The 24,016-nt window shown below is 42.4% G+C and overlaps 1 protein-coding gene across 1 annotated transcript in view; it reads left to right on the top strand.

Annotated features, from left to right (window-relative positions):
* Positions 1-24,016, top strand: part of LOC310994480 (transmembrane protein 132C) — a gene marked incomplete at both ends in the record, with an annotated part of 135,282 nt that overhangs the window by 20,569 nt on the left and 90,697 nt on the right. Inside the window, one exon of the mRNA XM_083983189.1 lies at positions 22,645-23,584. Within this exon, the coding sequence (XP_083839315.1) occupies positions 22,645-23,584 (940 nt within the window). The remainder of the gene's footprint in view (positions 1-22,644; positions 23,585-24,016) is intronic.

Genomic DNA, 24,016 nt, shown 5'->3' with positions numbered 1-24,016 from the left:
TAATTCTGCAACTGGCTTGACCATCCCAGCATCCTGGGCAGATTATCCTGTAGTGTGAACAGTCTGCAGGACCGCAGAGTGCAGCACCGCGGGCTGACCAAATGTTTTCAAACATGTCTGATTTTATCTGGCTCGTGTAGTGTGAAGTGGCACCAGATTCACCGAGGCTGAAATCAGAGAGCAGCATCAACACAACAGATAGATAGTCGGGGTTTGGACGCGGGAGGGCAAGAGAATGAACTGAATGAATAAGCACCTAGTTGGAGATTAAAACAAACAAACAAAAAAAGATTCTTGTCACAAGTAATCCATCACATGTTGACACCATTTGTTCTTGTCAAAGTTACATAACCACTCAATGGTAATGCTGTTGAACCGGATAAACAAAACCTAAAAGTCCAGAAGAGTTTCCACAAAGCGCTGCTGTCTGTTTAACCACCAAGCAAGCAATCAACAAACAGGGACATTGTGAAAAGGATAATGTAGATTTGACAGCCTGTTTGTGGCATTAAAATCAGCATCTAATCATTTTTAACAGACAAAAGACAAGTGCCTAACAACCCATGCACCAACTTCTCCCAGATGAAGAAATTGCGAAACAAAGGTGTTCTTTTTTTGGAACTAGCTCTGAGTGAAAAGTGAAAATGAGGGATGCTGCCTGCATGCCTTTGATGCCTTTCCCACACTTCAAGTTTGGCTAAATGAAAGACAAATGTGTCTAATTATCCAGGCAGCAGGTGCAGCAAAATGGTTGGTTTTGGCAGCGGGGAGCGTCTCCTCTGGCGGGCTGTAAATATTGACTGTTGTAGATTGGGCGTATAGTGAGCAGGGTGCAGCGGGGGAAGGCAGCTGACCGTGACGGGAGCCGCGACAGCCGCTGCACACTTCCTCCCAGCTTGCCATGCCGAGTCAGTGTCGCCTGTGTTTGGGGAAAGATCCACCGTGAGTGTTTGTGTTTGTGTAATGCGTGAGTGTGTGTTTGCCTTTTTGTCTGGCTCTCTTTGCTGTTCTGTGTGCGCAGAGTGGCTTCATGGGAACGCCAGAGGTGCTGCATTTAAAGTCTGTGTGCACATTTTACATCTGTCTCCAATACATGTATCGTACAGACTCACACATGCATGAGTCTAGATGCATTTTTGTTTGCCTGTGTGTGTGTGTGTGTGTGTGTGTGTGTGTGTGTGTGTGTGTGTGTGTGTGTGTGTGTGTGTGTGTGTGTGTGTGTGTGTGTGTGTGTGTGTGTGTGTGTGTGTGTGTGTGTGTGTGTGTGTGTGTGTGTGTGTGTGTGTATGTGTGTGGGTGCCAGGCTGCACTGTAGAGTGGCGTCACTGAAAAGTCTCTGTGATGTGGTGTCGAAGGAGACCTGAGGGAGTCAGCTTCCTGTTTCTCCAGGGTTAAGCCGCAGGCTGAGGTAGAGGAGGAAGACAAAGAGGAGAAGATGAAAAAAGGAGAGGCACAAAGAGGAGGCAAACTTAAAAAAGATGGATAAATCAAATTCATAGGGAGGGAGGAAAGTAGGAAAGAAGTGACAGATGAATTAAGAAAAAACTGTTTAGTAAAAAAAGAAGTGCTCATATTTACTCTGCTTGAACTCGCCAAATGAACTTTATTTCAGGATGGATAAAAAATAATGCGCTTTATGGAATAAACAGAGATAGACTTAATTAAGTGTCAGCTGTAAAACCGGCAGAGTGTAGTGATTTATATTTCTTTTTAACAGAGCAATGCTTCTCAAAGACCATGCCCTGCTGTAAATGCCTCCTGTCTGAATCTATCTGCAAAACTAAATATATTTCTTTAAATACAACACCCACAGTAAAGTTGGCCATGTATTATTTATATGTCACAACTCCACTGGAATATGAGCTTGTTCAATTCAGCGAGGCACCTGAAAGGCAGAGAAAAAAAAAGTGGGCCTGACTCATGAGCTGTCATTCGCATTTAGCTGCTGGTGTGCTGCCATAATCAATCACACTAAAGACTCGGATGGTCTTAATCTGATCTCCTGGTATGTATCTTCATTAAGCCCATATTCTCTTGATGGTGAATAGTGAAGGGAGTCTTCAGCCTCTCCCTGATGTCAGCAAACACTGTACTTTTAAATGCTTGACTCACAAGGGAATTAGAGCTATTACAGTTAAATATCAGAACTTATAATTATAATGACCAAAAGTCATCACAAATAAAAGAGTATGCTTCTTTTGCATTGTGTACTTAACTTGAAAGAGTAACACTAGTTCTGAAAGTGTTTATAGATTAGTCCTGTTGTTTATTAGTCTAACAAAATTAATGAGCAACTTAGAATAAAAGGTTAATGGTGTCATGTTGTTGGATTCAGAGTTTCAGACTGTTTCATTTAATGTAAAATCAGTAACTTTGGAAATTGGGTTTTAGACTAAGGCAAAACATATATCTAAGATTGATTGCTTGTGATGTAAGGTCAATACTGCAATGGCTACAATGAGTATCACACAAAACACTGAACACTGAACTTTGTTCAGCTTCACCTTTTACATTTATTCTCCAACTTCTTGACTTTAAGTTGTGAGACGTGCGATCAAAAGGGTTTCAGTGTCATCCAGGGCTGCACTTGGTCTTTTAGGGATAGAGTGCCAGTGACATGAATGACATCAAAGGAGAGAAACTGATGTGTCACCACATGAACTAGAGAACATATGATATGATGCATTCATTATCTCCATGGGTTTCCAATGATGTATTCCAAAAACCTGCTGTGCCCAAGCTTAGGGGAATTTAGCTCTGCTCAGTTGGAGCATGTTTAATGGTCAAAAACCTCACAAGCACCATCTGTTGGTTAAAACGCTTCATCGACCTCCGTGCCTTGGATCAATGAGCTGCAGCTCAGCAAGCACACCATTCTTGGTAATGCCATTAAAACAAGACCAGCCACAGTCAAAATGACCACTAGGCATACTGGGTCAAATCCCAGTGAGCCACTGCATTGGTCCAAAAGTCCTGTCAGCGTCTTTGTGTGTTCAAGCACTAGGCTCACCTAACCTTACATTGCTCTGTGTTCTGGCTTACTTTTATGGTGTAACATACACATAACAGGTGCAACAGCCTGCAGGTAAAAAGGCAGTATGTGTTGCCCTGGAATATTTACTCGACAAGGATCTCCAGGTGTATGTAGCATTACACCACTTTTCTCAATGTATGTACTGTTAAGAACTCATTATTTGCCTCAGATGATGATGTCATTTGAGTCATGTTGGCTTTGGCTGTCAACAAGTTTGAAAGTGAATCTGGAGTTGCAGAGTTGGATCATATACAGTATGCAAGTCTATTCAACGTCTGTAGCCTCATCCCAGCTTGAGGTAAATGGCTTAGGGCCTTGTTTGTGGCTTCTCATATCACACTAGGATATCCACACAAACTGCAGGGGGCATATTGCATTGTGGGAAAATTATGCACCAGGATTTGTCAATGCTTATAATCCAGGCAGCAGCTGGAGTCACTGATGTTGAACGGGTGAAGGCTCAGACCTATAAATACGTTTGTTCAGTTCTATACATTTTGGAAAGCAACCATCCATTTGAGCACTAGATCAAACTAGTTTTCTCGCCTTCTAGTTCTTTGCCTCCATCAAACAGCCAAGTTGCAGGATGGAGCAAATCAGATCATCTTTGACTCCAGGTGAAGGTTTGTATGAAGTCACCCCTCCTTATCTATTGCATTCACTACAACATGAGATCGCAATGACTTTGAACTTTGACCTTTGCTCCTAAAATCCAATCATTTCAACTTTGTGTAAAGTAAATGTTTGTGACAAATCTGAAACATTCCCCTCAGGTGGTCACATCCAGCAGGTCAAGATGGTGTTTTTTTGTTGGTTTTTTTGCAGCCACAGTGACCGTGACCTCTGACCACCACAATCGAATCAGTTTATCTTTTAGTTGAAGTGAATGTTTGTGCCAACTCCCTTCAGGTATCACTGACATATGTGTTCACAAGAAATGGGACGGAAGTGTGTCCAATTCTACAGACGGACAACCTCAGAACATAACGTCTCGACAGCCAGAGGCTGACACATGAAAACACTCCTATCCATCACTGGCAGAGACATACAACAACAACAAGGCAGTAATTCTAGTCACAGCCATTAACAAACAGCATGACTCTCTCTCTCACTTAGTGTGTTGATTTACAGGCGCCACCTTCCTCTAGGAAATTGTATTATGCATTTTCATGATATGCGCGGCACGCTCATTCAATTAATGGAACATAATTGCGAGATGAAAAGATAACAAAAATAATCATTAGTTACAGACTGAGGTCACACACGCAGTTAATTCAAATTTTTATTTTGCACCAGAAAACCTGCCCTCGTCGCGTGTGTGCCTCCGCTACTGTTTTCTGCAATGGTTGTCGACACATACACGAGTTGAAAAATTCCTTAACAGGAAACAGTAAATGATGCATGAGAAGAGAAAGAGGGAGATTTTGAAGTAGAACTGGAGAGACAGAAAGTGAGCAGACAGGTTTGGGCATTTCTTTTTAGGTGATGATCCTCATATAGCTACTTGTGAGTGACTGTGGAACCCCAGAGAGGTCCACTGTTAATTTCGTCTCACTACTAAGAGAGACACTGCAGCCACTGGGACAGGGAGTGTGTGTGTGTGTGTGTGTGTGTGTGTGTGTGTGTGTGTGTGTGTGTGTGTGTGTGTGTGTGTGTGTGTGTGTGTGTGTGTGTGTGTGTGTGTGTGTGTGTGTGTGTGTGTGTGTGTGTGTGTGTTCGTGCGTGTGTGAAATTCTGAGACCCCCCTTGAGCCGCCCAATATTCTTTTTCATATCCAAGCCACTGAACAGAGTGTGCTGTCAGCTCAGCAGCAGTGTGTACTGGTAGGAACAGGCACTCCTCTACATGGCTCACTGATCTCTACAGGGGGCTGAGCACAGATCTGGAACACACACACACACACACACACACACACACACACACACACACACAGACACCCACAATGACACACACGCACGCACACACATACATACACAGTCCTATGAAACAGGTCCATGATATGTTGTAGGATATCCACACCCACTTTTACACAAACACTGATAAATGCCACACATTTGGTACGTGCGCTAACCTGTGTATGATATGTTTACACACAAACACCGGCACACACACACACACACCATTCCAGCACAGCGGACCCCCTCACACAGAAAACAGAGTGACCTTTGAAGCCATCTCATCTCCGAGTGAATGAGGAACGTGAAACATCCTGTGTGGCTCAGAAATGAGTTCACAGTTATGCCGAGTTGAGAATGAGAGCCCTAGAGAGATTGCCCGGCTATGAACAGCATCCTTGTGGGGGGGCGGATTTCAGGCCAGAGTTGTACAGCTACCAACAGACCATAATATTCTGTGATAGATATGCAGCTTGGACGGTACTGTATATGCACTGTTTGAAGCCGCTTTCATGAAATATAGATATAAAAAGATCCTATATTGCTCCTTTGTTTGCTTTCCTCCTCTTCTGTCTCCGTTTTCATTTCTGTAATGACAAATTAATTTGCTGAATAAATTGTGAAATTAGTTGACAGACTGAGAATTAACCAACCACATTATATAATTGATTATGACTTTCAGTCATTCATCACACGCAAAATGCCAAAGAGTTGCTTCTCTGAAAAATGTGAGAATGAAGTACTTTTCACAGTTTTATGTCGTTATACGCTGAACATCTTTGGGGCTCTGACTTTTGGCTGGATAAAACAAAGGCTTTTAAGATGTCACATGGACTCTGGGAAACTGTGTTGGACATTAATCAGTTGCTATAGACCAATTAGTGAATGAATTGATAGAGGAAAATAAATGCAGCACAGTGGGATACACTGATCCACACAATAGGCTAAACTCACGCAAAGATGAAAGTGACAGCTGGATGAATTGTTGTTGTTGTTTTTAAATTCGTTTACATTGTCATAATATCATTTCCAACCTTCCTGTGCAATTACAATTCCTGGGAAACCTCACAACAAAGCATAATCCCTCTATCAACAGGCTGACTTGTGCATTTCATTTGCTCGCATCTGTGTCACTGGATTGGAGTTGTGTTCGGGGACCAGCTCCGTTTCCACTCCTCGATCAGTACTTCTAGCGGTTAAAATTTCATGACTATTGTCTCTGTGTGACAGAGACCTACTGCTTTTATCTTTGATGGCTCTTGCTGCTGAAGTGTGAATATAAAAACAAGCAGAGCTTGCTGGTGGCCATGGGAGCGGTGCCAAGCTGCCAAGAGTTGCGGGGCATAATGCCCAATATGATGCTCATGAACAGCTCAGCTGGGTTGTTAAACCACAGCAGCCAGCGAAAGTGAGTCTTAAGTAAAGACATTGCTGGTAAATCAGCTGCAGTTACTGATGAGAAAAAAATGATACTTGCTTTGTTTTGTTTGTTTTTTGTTTTTTTCCTCAATGGACTTCCTGTCTCGCTTGGCTGGCCACTCGCACTGGTTTACATTTCGTCCTGGGAGCCATGATCAAACTCAGAGAGAGTCTCTGTTTGAACAGGGCCTGTGCGAATGCAGTGCATCTATCCAGAGCCACACACTCTGTCTCAGATCGATGCAAACTAGCATAAATGAGCAAGTTCACCTGTGCTGGTATTTAGGAACCATCATTAACTTTGGATAGAGAATCACTTTGGGTTCGCAGTCTGGTTGGAGATGATAATAGGCAGCTTAGATATTGATCTGCCCTCATCAACAGACTGCTTTTCTCTAAGAGCCCGCTCTGCTTTCTGGACAGCCAGACATGTGATGTGAATACTGATGCATGGAAGCACAAACGCACTCATGCACATGCTAATGGAGAAAATCAAGAGAGGAAGTGTAAGTGCACTCATTATAGTTCTTGGTGAACCACACGCCATTACAGCTGTATGATGCTCTTCTCACTGCACCAATTTCTGCTAATTTTCATAACAGCAGTTTTCTTATCTCCATGAACAAAAGAGATAACCTCCGCTACCCCTTGATAAATAGGTTATTGTTAATAACAAGAATGGCAAAGAGGGCAAGTGAGCCCCAGATGACGGGCTTGATAACATCTGGATGATCAACAGCATAAACGCAATCCCAACAAGGAACACAAATGTGGTCAGTACATGCTTTTAAACTGATTTCCAAGGATACCAATCGATAGTGAAGTGCCAGTTTGTGACATAAATGTCAATGTGGCTACAAGTTGTTATATGTCAGGAAAGCATAGGCTACAAAAAATAAAGGAGGCAGGGACTGTTGAGACCTGAAAAAACAGGAAAAAACTAAAGTGACAGTGTGACAGCTGAGCTCGAAATAGATGTGAAAAAAAGGTCTAGCCACTAGTCTGCATGTCAAGCAACTTCAGGCAACCAGCAACAACAAGTTTGTATTCCAATAACTCAGTTTAATCCACACATCAGTGCCTGTCAGTCATGGAAGCACAGTACAATACCAAGACATGCCGCAAGAAATGAACTTAGCTCTTAACACACCGAGTCTAAAGCACTACACTTTAATGAGGCTATATTTTTAGGCACAGCATGCTTGCCATTACACAATTTGCCTCGGTGGATGATCTCCATCACAAATGTGCGAGCACGTCAGTGCTAAACCTAATCCAACACCCAATCCAACCCTGACCAATAGCCATGTTGGGCACATGTGTAGAGAAAATCGGGTTTCTAGTATAGATCAGCAGATACAATACTTTGAGTTGAATGCTCAAGTCAGAATGCTAATACCTGCTAACAACATACTAATGTGATGACATTTTATTCTTAAAGGGACAACGAGGAGTTTTAGAAAGCAAAGTGTTTTCACACTACATTTACCATGAGCCTCCGTGCGCATGGTGAAATTCTTAGACAGACGTTTTGCCAAGAATGTTTTCATTCATGAAGAATGAAAGTCAGAGGTTCGAAGACGATCAGATAGCCTACCATATAGTTCCGACCATAAACTGCGATTTGGCAGCGTTATTCCCATGACCCGCCGGGCAGCGTCCGCGAAACCAAAAGGAGGAAACGCTTGGTGGCTCGCCCAGCTTTTCCACCACTAATAATAATAACAATAATGATAGAGACAAAACGATATATTTATCGAAAATGGACCCATTAACAAGTAGCGTAGATTCATCCATATTAATATGAGACTTTTTTATAACCAAATACAAACTCCTCGTTGTCCCTTTAAGTTTTCCAAGTGTCTTAAATTAGCACTAACTTATCACGTTGTATTTGATCATATCATAAAATAGAATGAAACCTTGACCTGATGATAAAGCTGGAGGAAAAGTTCAGAGATCACTGAAGTTATTATAATTTGTTTAGAGAACATGGGAGAGAACATTCATAACATGAATAATGGCAATTTTGGCATTAAGTAACAGTTGATATATTTCACTCAAAATCACAAATGTCGACCTTGCATCTGGAAACTATGAATGTTTTCCTGATTGAAATCCAGTAGGAGTCATCCTCTGGAGACTATGAATAGTTATTCATAATCTGCCAATAGGTGTCAAGATATTTCAGTCCGTACTCAAAGAGTTGGACAGAGCATAGAAGCAGTTGGCATCTTTTTAGTGAAGTGGAGACTGTCAAGATCAGAAGTTGTTGTTCTTCAGCTTGAAGAACTCTTATATTGGATTCAGCTTAAAGCAGATATCAGTGGAATGTTTTTGTTAATATAAGTCCTAAATAGTCCTATTTTCCGTCAGCAATCACTTACATGAAGTATTTCAGCCTAAACACGAGTCTCTCCGTCACTCTGCTCTGCTGTAACCCGAGGAGAAAATTTTCCTTGTGGGATACAAGTGTTATCCAATGAGGAGAGAGAACGGCATGAAGGGCTGTGTGTGCAGCCAAGGGATGCGCGTGAATGTGGTGACGTAGCACGAGGACCAATTGATGCCTGACAAGGGCGGGGGCTGCTAACTCATGGTGCGTTCAAAGAAACTCGTACTTTGTGTTTTTCCTTCCTGTGAAGTCATACCAGTTCGATCTGGTACGAGTTCACGGGTCGGAAGTTACGAGTGGCCGTTATAGGGAACTTTCACAGACAACAGGATGGTAAAAACACGAGCTACGGGTTACCTGGAAAGCTACCAAGTCGTAGTTGTGACTTGAAGCTGTAACTTACGGTTTCAAAAGCCTGCCTTGAACGCAGCATTAGCCGAAACGGCCGTGAAGCTGATATCTGCTTTAATGGCTTTTTTTTTTTTTTTTTAATTGTCCAGTTGCAATAAATGATGCCTTTACATTGTAGTTCACATGCTGGCTATGCTCTCATCCCAGTCTTTTTGTGACAGTAGAAGAAACTCATATCATACCTTTAAACCAGAGCTTTGTTTGTCAGTGCTTAACACATTCACTTTAATGAGGTTAGTAAAATGTAATTATGAAAGTTCAGAGCAAAAAAAACGGCTTGATTATAACCTGCACACAGCCTAACACTATAGCTCAATTATGGCCATTGTTATAATCCACAGAGACATTTGCCACAACCACTTATCCTCATCTTACAGTACACTGGCTTTTTTTCTGGACACTTTAAACTAAGCATGCTGGGCTCCTTATTGTGTCATTATTATCAAAGCTACTTAACAGTATATTGAAAGAAGTAGCAATGTTATCCACTTACAAAAAGCCAAAAATGATGATACTTGCTAGAAACAAGCAAGGGGATTTAAAAACTAATGTTTTTAGAAAGACATTTCCTTTCCTTAATAGTCGACTCATTGTGTGAAGTTTCTATTATTAGTTCTGGGACAATTTACCTGCAAAATTACCCATAATATTACCTTTCTCTTTCCCTCTCTCTCTCTCTCTCTCTCACACACACACACACACACGCACGAACACACACACACACACACACACACACACACACACACACACACACACACACACACACACCATTTTTAGAATTAAACAACCTCAATATCATTTCCATTAGAGGAAACAACAACTCTCCAGTCGATAATTGTAAACTAAAGCTACACAAGAACAAACCCTATAGAGATTATAATATCTGGTTTTCCAAGCTGCAGTGGTTGTATACGATCTGCTGTAGTTTAGTGCTTTAATATCCTGCAGCTGTGATGTACGACCACATGACCTTGTTTTGCAGTGCCCATCTATACATCTAAGCAGCCGGCAATCAGAACGCACGCATACAAACAGGTTTAAAAGTAAAGAGAGGATTGGATCAGTTTTGCCTTGAATTCTTCTAACGTTGCACTTTCCTCTTCCTACTTTGCAGGGAAACCTCTCTCTGTCCTTGTCCAAGATGTACACTAGTTTGCTGTTGCCCACTCACTTTTATTGGACACCCATCTTTGAGAAAACCTGAGTGAATGGTGTTAAAGGTTATGCTGCTGATGTAATGCATCATGATGAGGCTTATTTCAGACTGGCAGTGGGCTCGCAAGCATCTCTGAAGAAGAGCCTTTTTCACTAAGAAAGGAGTCATATATTGAGTTTGAGGTAGACTTACTGCACTGCGTTTTTTAAGTATTTGATTTAAATTTCATAAAATCTTGTCTTAACATGTGGTTCAAAGAGAGTTGCTTGTTTTTTTTTCAAGCCAACAACAAAAAGAACATTTTTTTGGATGCATAAAGCGAGGGCATAACTCCCTAACACATTCATTCATTTATTCATTCATTCATTTATTCCATGCCTACGGCGAGAGGACACACTGAGAGCAAAGCCGCCACTCATCTTCTCTCTACTCTGCTGCTGAAGCACAAGGTGCTCCACATTTGTACGCCCTTATTCTTTCTCGACAGGGTAATTTACTTTTGCCAACCTCACTGTGCCGTCAGACATATCACCCTTGTTCAAGGAAATTTAAGCTCAGCTCAGGAGTGTGACTCCAACTTAAGATTCTCCTCTCTCAACAGCCTTTTCCTCTCCTGTGATTTCCACAACCTGTTATTGCAGAAGGCCCCTAGAGTTGTTGGTGTGAAATGGGAACAAAGAGCAACACTCTCAGTTTTACCACATAAAAGAAGATGAAATAACACAATATTAATCTCCTGCTCAGATTTATTCCAGATTTATCCTGTTTGCCTATAGGATGAGTAACCTTGGGTCGCTGTATTGCACATATTTCAACCATGAGTGATGTACCAAAGAGAGACAGCTTTTTAAAGACTGCCACGGTGATGTAAAGACATTTTATGATGCGTGGCATCTTATTTTATGACCGGCTATAAAACATGAAGAAACTCTCTCAAAAGCTTTTTCTCAGCAAAAACCCAAGGCGATCGCAAGGTAATTATCTGACTAAACCTTTAACAGCTTCTGTTAGTCACAAAATCTTGCAAGAGAAGGATGGTGCTGACAAATAAAACTAGGTCTGAACATTGAGTGAAAATGATAGACAGCCTTTCTCTTAGCATCTTTATTTCCATTTACCGCTTATTCCCCTAAACACTGAGCTCACTCAAAGACTCAAAATTCTCTGTGGCACTTTTGGGGGAGGATATGGATAAAGAAATGCACGCCGTGAGCGCTGCTTGCTGCGGGGAGAGACCTCTGAGTTCATCTCATTTCAGAGTTTCTGAGCAGCAGCGAAATGACTGTCTGTTCTCTCCCTGCGCTGCTGCTGGAGCGTGCAGTGGACGTCCTCGGGGCCGCGTGAGACCAGGCTCCTCTCTTCCATGCTGTTTACCACCTCGCTGCTGTCAGAGGTGTGCGTGGCTCTCCGCCAGTGCCACCGATCAACACAGTCCACTGTTTCTGTGCCTGAAGCTCACTACGCGCTCAAAAAAAAGAATGCATTTGGGCTTTTGATCATTCATACTTTGACCAGTGGGGTGCACGCTGGCTCTAAATCTAAACGTCTACTGATGTTGTTTGCCTGAGGCGGCGTTACAGTCGTCTGTGAGGAGTTCTAAGGCTGTTCATGCTTAGGCAGATGCACTCAGCTCAGTCACTCACATACAGTATGCATAAACACACACAGATGTACTGTAAAGTAGGAAGACTTCCGCATTCATTCACATGTGTTTACAGCACAGGCCTGTTAAGATGAGCATGTTGCATGTCTTCAATGCATGGTCTGATCGTTGGATTTTCCTCTTCCTACCGCATAAACCTCAACACATATGCAGTCGCACGTATAGCTCTCATTTCATTGAAGCACACAACCCCATCACCCATCCACCCACCCACCTCTTCATGTTCCCTCCCCCCCACATTACACCAAGCACCAAGATACAGATCCTTGAGCTGTAACAAGGCAGTACTGCTAACATCTCTGAATACTTCAACATAACTATGAAGTCATGTTTTCCATTATACTGTTCTCCAGCATTGGCATGTGAACCCATCATGCTTTTAGACCAGCAGCAACTCAAGGCAAATTCGCAGTCATGCCTCGACTTCCCTGTTTTACATCTGAAAAAGCTGTTATTACAGAGTTGGACTTCCTGCCTGTGTGATAAGAGAGGGGAGAAAGAAAACACTTTTATTGAGGGGGTCGAAATAACACACTGTCGTTTTCTACTCTTCTACCTGTCTAAAGGATAAATATAGTTAGGCCAGAATACGTTTGGGGAAGAGACGACTGTCAAGTGTCCTGTATTTCTCACATTTGTGCACATGTCTGTTTTTAGTTTTCATATGAGTGTGGTAATACTTGTGAACATTTATCTGGATCAGCTCACTTGCATCCTAATCATTTTCCTGTTCCCTGAATCAACTGCTCGGACAATGTGTGTGTTCCCTCCCAAGCTTTCACGGCCTTGGCCACTACTTTGTAAACATCAAACTAATGATTAATGTCAATCTTTACATGGGCTTATCGGCTTGTGGATGTGCAGATGTTTGGCAGGAATGACCTCTTATCAATAGCTGAGGAGATTAAACATCCTGCTCATGACACTGCTGGCAACCGCAATCGTTCATATTCAATATCGCGGATGTTCTTTTTATTATCTTTATCTTTAACACATTTTCGTGCTTTAAATGAAGCCATGGCACCTAAAGCATATTAAATCGTCTAACTGACATTAATTTCATTGGCTTGTTAATATAAAAATGAAAGTGTGTGAGCGGAGATTTATGCAAATTGTGGAACAAGACTGTGTCACCATTTCTCCATGCTTACATTTGTATTTAAAGTTCATGGAGCAGCTGCAGTGTCTTATGTCCAGGGCCCATTGACTTTCTTACAATGTAACCTTGCTGAAAATGCCAGGACATTACTCACCCTGCTCCTTTTTTGCCAACACAATGCATTATTCTTACCCACTTAACTGCATCTGATTTCATATATTTGCACAAAGGGAGAAGGAAAAAACTTACCCCCAGTGTATAATAAACAGTATACCTGAAATGGATTCACTTGGCTATGATTACCATGTGCCGAGAGTCGTTTTTATTTATGACACTAGTCCCCCCCCCCCAACTCCCCGCACACAAACCCAACCCCCGGTCTAAGCACACCACCGCATTATCCGTCACTGTCACTACTTTCATTTGACTGTGGGTTACTTAACTTCAAAAGAGAGCTGGCCACATTCATAAGCTCATGGAGGCAATACTGCGGTCTTAAATGACAAGAGCAGAGCCCACATAGTTAAAGCTGAAGCCTTCGATTACCCCTGTGGGTGTCCTCACAGGAAGGCTAACTGCTGCTCTGCTCTGCTCAGCACATTTGGCCCTGCTCCTTCAAGAGCTCTCATCTCCTAGTCCATCTCATCTAAACAACCACCAGCACCGTAGTGACTCCCCTGCTCCGCCGTTCACCTCCTCCCCTCCCCGACGCTGTATATCGCACAACACCGGGCCCACAGGCAATGGACAGAATTGAAGTGTCATAAAAGACCCATTCATGTCCCAAATGTGACTTCAAGGTAGAAAGCTCTGAGTGTTTTTATTCCTCTCCGTACAACTGCTGCAGTGCTGTTCGCTGCTGTTGCTTGGTACCCCCACCAGGGAGACGTGGTGCCGTGCAGAATGTGTGGGAAAATATTCTTTCTGCAGACAAAGAAATGTTTGGAAGCTGCTAGATGTTTTCCCCAGTTGGGCATAGCTAATGCCCAGACACAAGGTTTATCTTTTTTTTTGCCATTAGTGTTTCTTTAAAGGGATAGTTCAGCATTTTGACAAATTGGCCCTTTGCCATAATCGTTATCTTTAATTGTCGGTGCAAGCTATTTTTAGAACGGCAGAGCAGAGCCACAAGCTGCTCAGAGCTATGCTACGGAGGCTGATGGGATTTTTTGGTTTCCCTCATCAAACTCCTCAAATACACAATCCAACAACTCCAAAACACTCTTGTGGACAAGTTGTGACCTGCACATTCACCACGCTATGAGATAATAACGGAACATTATGAGATTTGTTTTCGAGGCAAATGCAGAGACTGCTTGCCTAAAAACTGCCCCCGATGGGAACACGCATCAGTGGTTTTGCAGGAATTTACCTCGAAAACAACTCTGTCTGGTAATGTTTCATTATCTCATATAGCGTGGTGAATGTGCAGGTCACAACTTGTACACGAGAGCATTTTGGAGTTGTTGGATTGTGTATTTAATGAGTTTGATGAGGGAAACCAAGAAATTCCATTAGCCTCCGTAGCATAGCTCTGAGTAGCTCGCGGCTCTGCTCCGCCATTCTTAAAATAGTTTGCACCGACAATTAAAGGTAACAATCCTAAAACTATAGGGATTATGGCAATGGGCCAATTTGCCAAAATGTTGAACTATCCCTTTAAGGTTTGCAGTGCTAAAACTGGAGGTTGGATTGGAAATGTCATTCTTAGCAGCAGTTACCTTTCAGATCTAATTGTGGCAGCATGTGGTGCAACGGACTGGCTGTTTCAGGAAGATTGACCCAGCTTACAAACAACTCATTTCCAGCATTGTTTAGACCTTGTAATGTATAATTACTCTCTGCATCTCCATTCAAGCAGAGAACAGGGGGATTTAGATTTATTTTTCTTTCTCTGCCCTTCATGTTAATGTTGAAATTTTTTGATTTGCTCTTTACAAAAGTTTCCAATTTGTCCAAGATAAAATTTTAAAAAAAATGAGCCCACCGAACAGCAGAAGGAATGATTAAAGAGTGATGCATTTTAACCCTCTTTTCAGGCTCTTTCAGTTCATTTATTTTACTTAATTATTAAAGGATGCAACAGGCGGAAAATGATCATTAATATCAAATATATTAGCATATTTCACAAAGGCATCATTTTTCTTTGTTTCACGGCCATATTCAATGTTATCCCAACTCATATTCTCAGAACATGTTGAAATATCTATTTTTAATATGCAAATGAATAATTATGCCTTTGTAATGAATCATTCTTTGTTGTTAGGCAATGTACATTTTCTGCCAGCGGCTCATTTAGAAGATTGTGACTGCCTATACGAAAGTGGCTCTCACTCTCCTCATGCAGCCCCAAAGGAATTCAGCACATGTTCCTGCTAATATATGTGTATTGATGTGGTTTTATCTGTGTGTGCATTTCTGTGTGTGTGTGTGTGTGCGTGTGTGATGTGGGTTAGGAAGGTGAGATAAGAGGCAGGTGCTTGGGAGAAAGAGAGATGACCAGCATGTATTAAATTTCTTATGTTTGGACTCAGTGAATTTATCGACAGAAATGACCCGCAGGCCATTCTGAAACTAAAGGGGCCATAAGCTCTGTCAGAGACGAAAACAAGTCAAGTTTTGAACAAACGCGAGGCCCAGAGTTATTGCTGATATAAGGTATGAAGCCTTGCCCTATCAATCTTGGTCGGGTCACAATACTTCATTTTCCCTCATTTCTCTGAAAGGGGAAAATATAATTCCACCTATCGATTGCTGCATAAATGTGTTGCCTAGTGATGAAAGATGAGGTGTGCTTTGCTTTTATGTGATCCGATTAACCTCCAGCTGGGAGCAGAGTCTCTGCTCTGCCTTGGTTCTCCTGCAGTGTCAGGGTGCATGTGATGGGCACTTAGAGCGATTAGGGCTCCTGTGTGTGTTTTGTTTGTGTTGAGATATCACCTAGAACATTTCACTAACCAGGGGATTATCTTGCTGGCCACCCAACGGTTCCCTACTGAGTAGTAGTGGTGAATTGAAGTGGGCCCAGTTTTTTTGGAGTGGTTTTGAGACGTGCAGATAGCAAAAAAATAGAAGTATTGGACAGAAAAGATGTATAATGATCACAAGTCAGTACAGAAGTTAAAACAGATCTTGGTTTTTCAGTAGCTTAGCTGATGCTGTGGCTTTGGAGACATCCAGCCTCCTTCCAATTTGTGTGCATACAAGACTTTAACAGAAGCCATCTTTGATAAGATTTTTAAACTTTTTGACTTTGCCAGTGGCATATTCTTCATATAAGCAGCAGCTGACATTTATATCCAGCCCTCCAAGAGCCCAAAATACCCTTTCAGTTTCATTGTTCTGTGGTGGAAAATGGGCAAAAGTTACCTCTCACGCTGACCGACAGTTGGTCCACTGATGGTGACTTCAAGGTCCCCAAAGCTGTTCGCCTACCACATGGAGCTCATGTTTAACAAAAGAAAATGCCACAAAAAGATCACATCTTAATGTTTTTCCCTGGTGGTCTTGAGAAAATTTGGGATTTCAAAAGCTTTTTTTTTTTTTTTTTAAATGTCAGTATTAGAAGTCACCAAACAAAATGTGCTTTTCTTCCTTAGAGCCCCAAATCATCAGAGCAAAAAGCTTCAGCACTACCTGATACAACTGTGAGAGGAAGGTGGAACAAATGACAGCATTAAGTAACATTTCCCTTTTAGTCCTTAAGGTTTTTTGAAAGACGGCGGTTGCTTGATAGTGAAAGTTGCAAAGGTACAGTTTTGTTAGATATGGAAGGATTAATGTTTGCATGAAAGACACTTTTTACAAACTCAATCTTTTTGAAAGATATCTCAGTTTGGAAATGACTTCCTTGATTTTAAATGACAGAGTCAGGGTAACTCTGTATTTTGATAACTGTTAGGATGCAATGAAAAAAACACAATGCCAGCTACAGTAAAACGGCATTCACACATGCCAAGGCCAAACAGTTTGCTCCACCAAAACGTGATGCAAAATAAATAAATAAATCCTGTATCTCTCCTCAAATCAAATCCACACCAGAATTGAATGAGTTCTTCCTCGTCCCTACACCAAGTGTGGTTCAAAACATTTAGTTTTTTTTTTCAGCAAACAACAAACAAACCAACAAACATGGCACTCAGAGTGGAGATCTCAGCAAGGCCAGTGTCAGGCATCTCTTACCAGGCTTCAGAGAGAGAGAAATGGTCCAGATCCATCCCTCCACCAAGTTCAGTTTTGAATCAACGGGCTGACAGACAGACTAATTTCCAAAGAGTGTGAATCCATGTTAATAGCTTTGTGAGAGTGTATATGGGTGCAACCCTAGGTCACTGAATGGTGATGAGAGTGTGGCAATGATAATGCTAACCTCCTGATGCTTTACTCTTGACTTTTGTTGTTATAATAATTTGATTCATTAAAATTCCAATGCGATGATGGTGCTATATGGAAAATTAAGGGAACTTTTAACATTTTGTGATAGTATTTAACAGTTCACAGATATTTCACACCGAACAGGTTAGAGAGTTTCCTATTTGTAGCAAAACAAACAGAAATAGTCAATCTGTTTCCCACTGTTGATTAAACTAATTTGGGCAACAGGCCTGTGCCTGTCTCTAATGACTAACTACATTTCCCATGTCCATGGTAATAAGGTCACAGTGCAGACGTGCTGCACACTCATGTGTTTAGACAACAATGGAGCTTGAGGACACAGATGAAAAAGTTGTTACAAGGCTTTGCTTGTTTGTAGGGATTTATTACCAGTAAGAAAAACATATAATCAGCCTTCTTTGGAGCAGAGACTGGGGTAAATGACTGATGCAGAGGCAGATGGACCAGATTTAAATTTCAGATGCCCTCCTCCTCTGTGGCCACTGGTTGTTGTGTTTTTTGAGTAGGAGAAGAGATAGCAAGTCACATCAGCAGGTTGGAAAGCTGAACTCTTGTACAGGTGTTTCTAAAACAGGCTGGAGCAATGTTCTGCCATGTTTGTGATGGTGCTGCAAGAAAAACAAGTCTAATTTTAAACTGAATCCTACAGTGAAGGAGGCATGTGGGCCATCCGCATAATCTCTCGCTGTGCTGTAATCTTTTGACTTTTTCTGAGCATCGCCACCATCACGACCTCACACATTCTCACTTCATCCCCGGTGTCAGTCCGTCTTGCCGCCTCTCACCTCGATCACCTATCTCCCTCAAAAGATCTGATATTAAACAAATCTGTTTGATTAATATATTACTGAAGCCGAGCCAACTTAATATGTTTGATCAGGGAGTGGTTGTGAGATGCACACATGGTGGAGGATAAAGATAAGATGAGAGGAGGAGGAGGAGGACTGGTAGGAGGGAGGGATTACATTTCTTGGGTGAAGTTCTACTTATGTCGCCAGGGATGAGAACAGGTGATTATGGGAAACGGTTTGATTTGAAGCCACAAATATCTCTCTTGGGGATATGAATGCTTTAATTTCATTTTAAGAGTTTATTTCAGAAGTTGCTTTCTGCATGTTTTAGGAATACCGGGGAAAATTTAAATGCATTTTCATTCGGAGTCCCATGCTGCAGTGGGCCTCCTGGCTCTCTCTACATGAATATAACATCAAGACATCAAACCCTGAATCTAACATCTGTCTAATGATGAGGCCAGTCCAGTTTGCTATGTGATCCGACTCCTCGGTCCGAGTCCTGAGGGGCTACCAGTGCCAAGAAATCCTCTCCGAGAGTTTACAGCCAGGATTTACCACAGGGGTTAAGTTATCTGCGCAAATCATTCCCCTTTTTCATTTGCAGAAACAGTCCTGCGGAGATGATTTACAAGTACAGTAGCTGCGGACATGAAATCCAAGGGCAACTCAGGGCTACAAATCACAGGGGCTTTGACATCTCTATTTATGACGTCCTATTGGTGTCATAGAATGGGACATATTCTAAATCCGAAGTTACAAATTACAACGTTTTGCCGCTGTAATGAGGTATTTAGTTTCATCTGTGTCATGGTAAGTTGAAACTAGGACAGTGTGCCACAACCCGCAGAGAAAAAGAGACAGTCAAATCCTCTCACTGTGCTGTAAGCATGATCCAGCACCAACTAAGCACCTGCTCCCCTGACATTGCTCTCTGTTTTGTCATGTTTAAGGGTAAACACTGTTCCCTCAGTCAGAGCCGTGCACCAGCGCTCTCACTGTGAAGGCCTTTGGATCTTTTAGTATTCCTCCTTCCTCATCAGAGATGCAGGGGTGAATGAAAATGCAGTTTAAGTCTGGAGTCCGAGTAGTTTGAGGAAGGTGCACAACATGAATACAAACATAAAAGCAACCGCTTAGAGAATAATGCAACTAATTTATATTTATGAATAATTCTCATTATTTCCATGCATTTGTCACCCATATCAGTGTCAGACATTTTACCATTATGCATATGATTATAAAGCAGAGCGGTCTGTAATTAGGTTCAGCTGTGTGGCTGTTTTTCATTTGGACGGCTAGCACAGAGATGCAAGGCAATAGTTTCAACATTTTTTTTAATATTTATTTTTGAAAAAAATAGACTCAGGGAGGACTATTTTCTGATTTTGTACAACTGGAGCCTCAATCCAAGTCCTGACCCGTGTAATATACGAAAATACACCCGACTGCCCCAGTGCATCTACACTCAACAGTTAAAAGAGATGAAGATGGATTAGATATTAACTCTCCAGTCGCTTCATTAGACCCCCTATTAGGCCGGGTGGCAGTCAAAGACAATGGCTCTTGATAAAAGACTCTCTGAAACATACAAATAAAATGTGGATAATGAAAACCTATTACTCTTGTATTGCCCTTTGCATGACACAAAATAAAGATAAGTTTCCCTTTCCATATCTGTCTCCTTACAGCGCTATTGATCAGTAGATCGATATATGTAGTGCCATTTTAATCATAGTCAGCCGCCATGTTGTTGTACGTACAGTGAATTTGGATATCTGCTGCTGCCTTTAAATCACAACCAAAAAGCTACTTGCTTACACTATACCCTGTCCTGATTAATAATGTAATTATCATGTTTACATAGCTCTGACGTGTGTGTTATTGTGATGAACTTATCATGAACCTGTCATTGTTTTTGATTGACCTCAGATTTAGCAATTATACTCAAGGCCTAGATTTTGTAACTTGTATCTGAGTTAAATAGAGCTGGGACGGTCCAGTTTGAAGTGCTGCTCTTGAGCCTGACACTGGCTCCGTCCATCAGGCCAGATGGTCATTGCTCTGCTGCCATGGATTGTCACAAATCACTGCCACGCCACATCTCCCACAGCACGCAGGGTTCAGGGACAGAAAATCAATGGACTCTCATGGGCTCCTCAATCAGTCCAAATATCTGGAGTTTGATGGCAAAGGGAGAAGGGGTGGGGGGTGGGGGGGGTGGGGTTGCAGGATGAAGAATGGCAGGGATGGGAGCAGGTTTGAGGTGTCTGGTGAGGTTGGATGGTCATGCACGTGGGTTTAAGACAAAAGGTAAATGATAAAAGTCAGGTATCATTAAGTATAATTGGTTCTTTACCAGTAGATGCACATGGTTTTTCTTCAATTAGATGTCTCCATATAGGCTTTTAGGACTGAAAGGGAAGCAAGGAAGTCTATGCTTCTGTCCTGAAAACAATAGGAAGTTAGTCATCATAGTCTGGCCCATTGATATTTCATGCTTATCAACAAGGCCAGCAGCAGCAGCAGCAGCACTGGTTGTAGTATGAGTCACCGGATATAGGCTGTGGGTATACAAGCACTCTCCTCCCCTCAGTTCACAACCTGTTACTGTTTTTTAAATCCTCTTCACCACAGGAAACAGCAACAACAGCCTCCGAACCCCCCACCCCCATGTTTATTTTGCACCGTCACTGCATCGTGGGCTCAGCACCACCCAAGATGACTGTAATTAGTTTAATGAAATACAAACAAACCACCGCGTTATGAATGATAATGGGAGCAGCCGGACCGGTCTCCTGCACTGACACAGAGCTGAGGAGATACGTCTGACTATGTGTGACTACACCGGCTGTGACGCACGGCTCATGGAGGCAATTATGGTGCTTAAAAAACCACCAGCAATCAATGTGTGAAAACAACTCTTAGTCAATCTCAGACTCGTAACTCAGTCCAATCTAAACACAGACATGACACATATGTTTATTTCCAGTCTGATTTACACGCTCCATTATATGTCCATCATGAGTACCCATCCATAGAAAATAGAGAAATAATAATAAAAACAAAACAGACACTGTATGAATCTGAGAATCATCAAGTTATATTATGTTACATTACAAACAGGGGCAGCTAATTCAACATACTTAAATGGTGATAAAACGATGATTCAATGACAACAATATACTTATTATGATGTTGTAACTTTTTATGATTGCTGCTGATGGGCACAGTTATATTTTTGTTTCCACTGTATATCAGATCTCACTGCCACAGAGATTAATATTGTCTTAATACTAAAACATAAGCACAGATAATAGGGTAAGTTATCAGTATTTCTACAAACCATTATTTATGAATCAGAAAATATCCCTATTCACTATAGTATAGCTATAATTGTCAGGGTACACAGGTATGATGATTTTTGCAGTAATGAAGTTGCACTAACAGGAAATTATGCATTATGTGAGCCAACCGACATCAATCAAACAGCGGCATTTAGAAAGTCTGCCAATTAAGCTTCACAAAGACAGAGCAAGATTGGTGTCTGAGATCTTCCCCGAGCTTCTCACCAGCATACACAATTTGTGTTGTTGTTTCACAGCTGACTGTTGCTCCAACATTTCCTATTTGTGTTGCATTGTCGGCCAAAAAGCACATTAACGGCACAAATGTTTATGTTTAATGTTAATTTTCCAGCGTGAACACAAAACCTCATCAGGATTTCACATGTATGAGCCGAGAGCACAGCTTAAGAACCAGACCAGGAACTCCACGACAACTTTCCGTACTTGAAAAGAGAGAGACGGTTTGAATGACAGATGCAGGAACGCAATAAAGAGGCAGGAGATCAAGTCATATGAGGGGGAAAAAAATGAAATGATGATAGAATTGAAGGAGGGCGTAAAACAGATGGAGTTAGTGTGTCGTAATGAAAAGGATCGAGAGCAAGAAGGAACGTGGACAAGCCTGATAAGCAAGTGACTCAGAAAGACGCCAATGTTTGGAATTGAGTCTAACAAATTCTTTTAAATTAGAGCAGCGGCTCATGAAAGTGATATCATATGGAAATGGTTCCAACGAACCATTTAACATTCACCGCTGGAACTGACTGTAGATATGATTGCCTCAGGTTGCAGGCAATGCATGCAAATGTGGTGTTAAATGTGAAGTGCCGCCGTCCAGGTCGTGATTTATTTCCTCCAATTTCTCTCATTCTGCCGTTTGATTTCACACCTGGCTCGGGTTTTGTTTGCAGGGTTCAAACAATGAGTCTCTCTGGTGCCGCTACAAGTAAAAGTGATGCATAACTGCGAGTGTGCTGAGTTTAAGTTGTTGAGACGAAGATTAACGGGTAGTCATTGTGGTTTCCTCTCTCTGTTTCAGTGGTGGAGAGCAAAGTGATCCTGGAGGGCCTGCAGAGGTACGGCCCCACGCCAATCTATCTGCCTGTCAGCTACCGGATCCTCAACGCAGAGTCAGCATTCTTTCTACAGGAGGCAAACCAGGACTTAATGAGGAACTCCAGCCTGCAGGCTCGCACAGAGTCCTTCTTCATCCACCAGGCTCGGCAGATGCCCTTTGTCAATGCTAGCTACGGGCCCCTGTCTGTGCAGCAGCCTGTGCCTCTGGAGCTGCTGCAGACCCTGCCGGGGCCCTTCAACACCCCCTCGTTCGCTTCATCGGTGCCAACATCTGCAGCATCATCATCGTCGTCGTCGTCACTGCCTCTGTTTACGTTCAACTGGAAGGTCCACACCTATATTATCAGCGAGAGGATTCACCCCAGTTGGCCGAAGGTTCAAGTGTTGTTCTACATCGCAGGCAGGGACTGGGATGATTACAGCGCCATCCACAAGCTGCCCTGCGTCAGGATGTTCGCCTTCCACGAGACTCAAGAAGTACGTGGCACGTGCAGGCTAAAAGGTGAGTTGGGGTTATGTGTTGCCGAGCTGGAGCCCCTGGCGAGCTGGTTCAGCCCTCCAACCATCAGGCCAGGGAGGCAGAGGGTCTCCGAGCAGGCCCAGGGCACCCCCGTGGAGCTCTACTACATGGTCCAAACCACGGACAATGGAGACTGCAACTCCGAGGATTCAAGAAAAGGCAGCTCTGTTCGCCCGGACCAGCAGAGGCCGATGGGCTATTTCGCGGGGCACACGCCTATGCAGCGCATTGGGAGTGTCAGGCTGTTTCAGCCACTGTCGGAGCTCAAGCTGGACAATAACTTTGTGGTGATGGCGCCCTCCAAACCCATCCGACAGAGGGAAACCGTCTCGACTTTTCTGGCTCTGTCCACGCTTTCCTCGGTCCAAATCTTCACCCTCAGGTGAGTGAGATTCCTTCTGGGTCAACACAGTTTACTCTGCTGCTCCAATAATGTTCATGCATGCACCCTCTGGCACCATTGATGCATTATCAACAAAGAAACTGGGCGGATTTTATAGAACAATCCATCCTACAGTGCATAAAATGCTTACTGTCTATCACTTCAGAGTGAAATTACAGTGAGGCATAGAGCAGTTATAATTTTCTCTAGAAACTCCTAGTCAGTGTTTGTCTGAGTCATGCTGTATATAGACATGAATCATGCTGGGTATAACTAATCCTGCACAATGGCTCTTTGTTTCTAAAATCCTGTACAGTATGTAGTTACATTACTGAAAACTGGTCAAACATGGCTTTTTGTTAAGTCTGTAGGCAACACAGATTAGCAGTAGAGTCTTTGTGTTTCCTTGTCAGACACTGCTGTGGTAGCGCT

Source organism: Trachurus trachurus (assembly GCF_905171665.1).
Source record: "Trachurus trachurus genome assembly, chromosome: 12".
Classification (NCBI taxonomy): Eukaryota; Metazoa; Chordata; class Actinopteri; order Carangiformes; family Carangidae; genus Trachurus; species Trachurus trachurus.
Note: the sequence above shows the minus strand (reverse complement) of the source record. Positions and strands in the feature narration are given on the sequence as shown.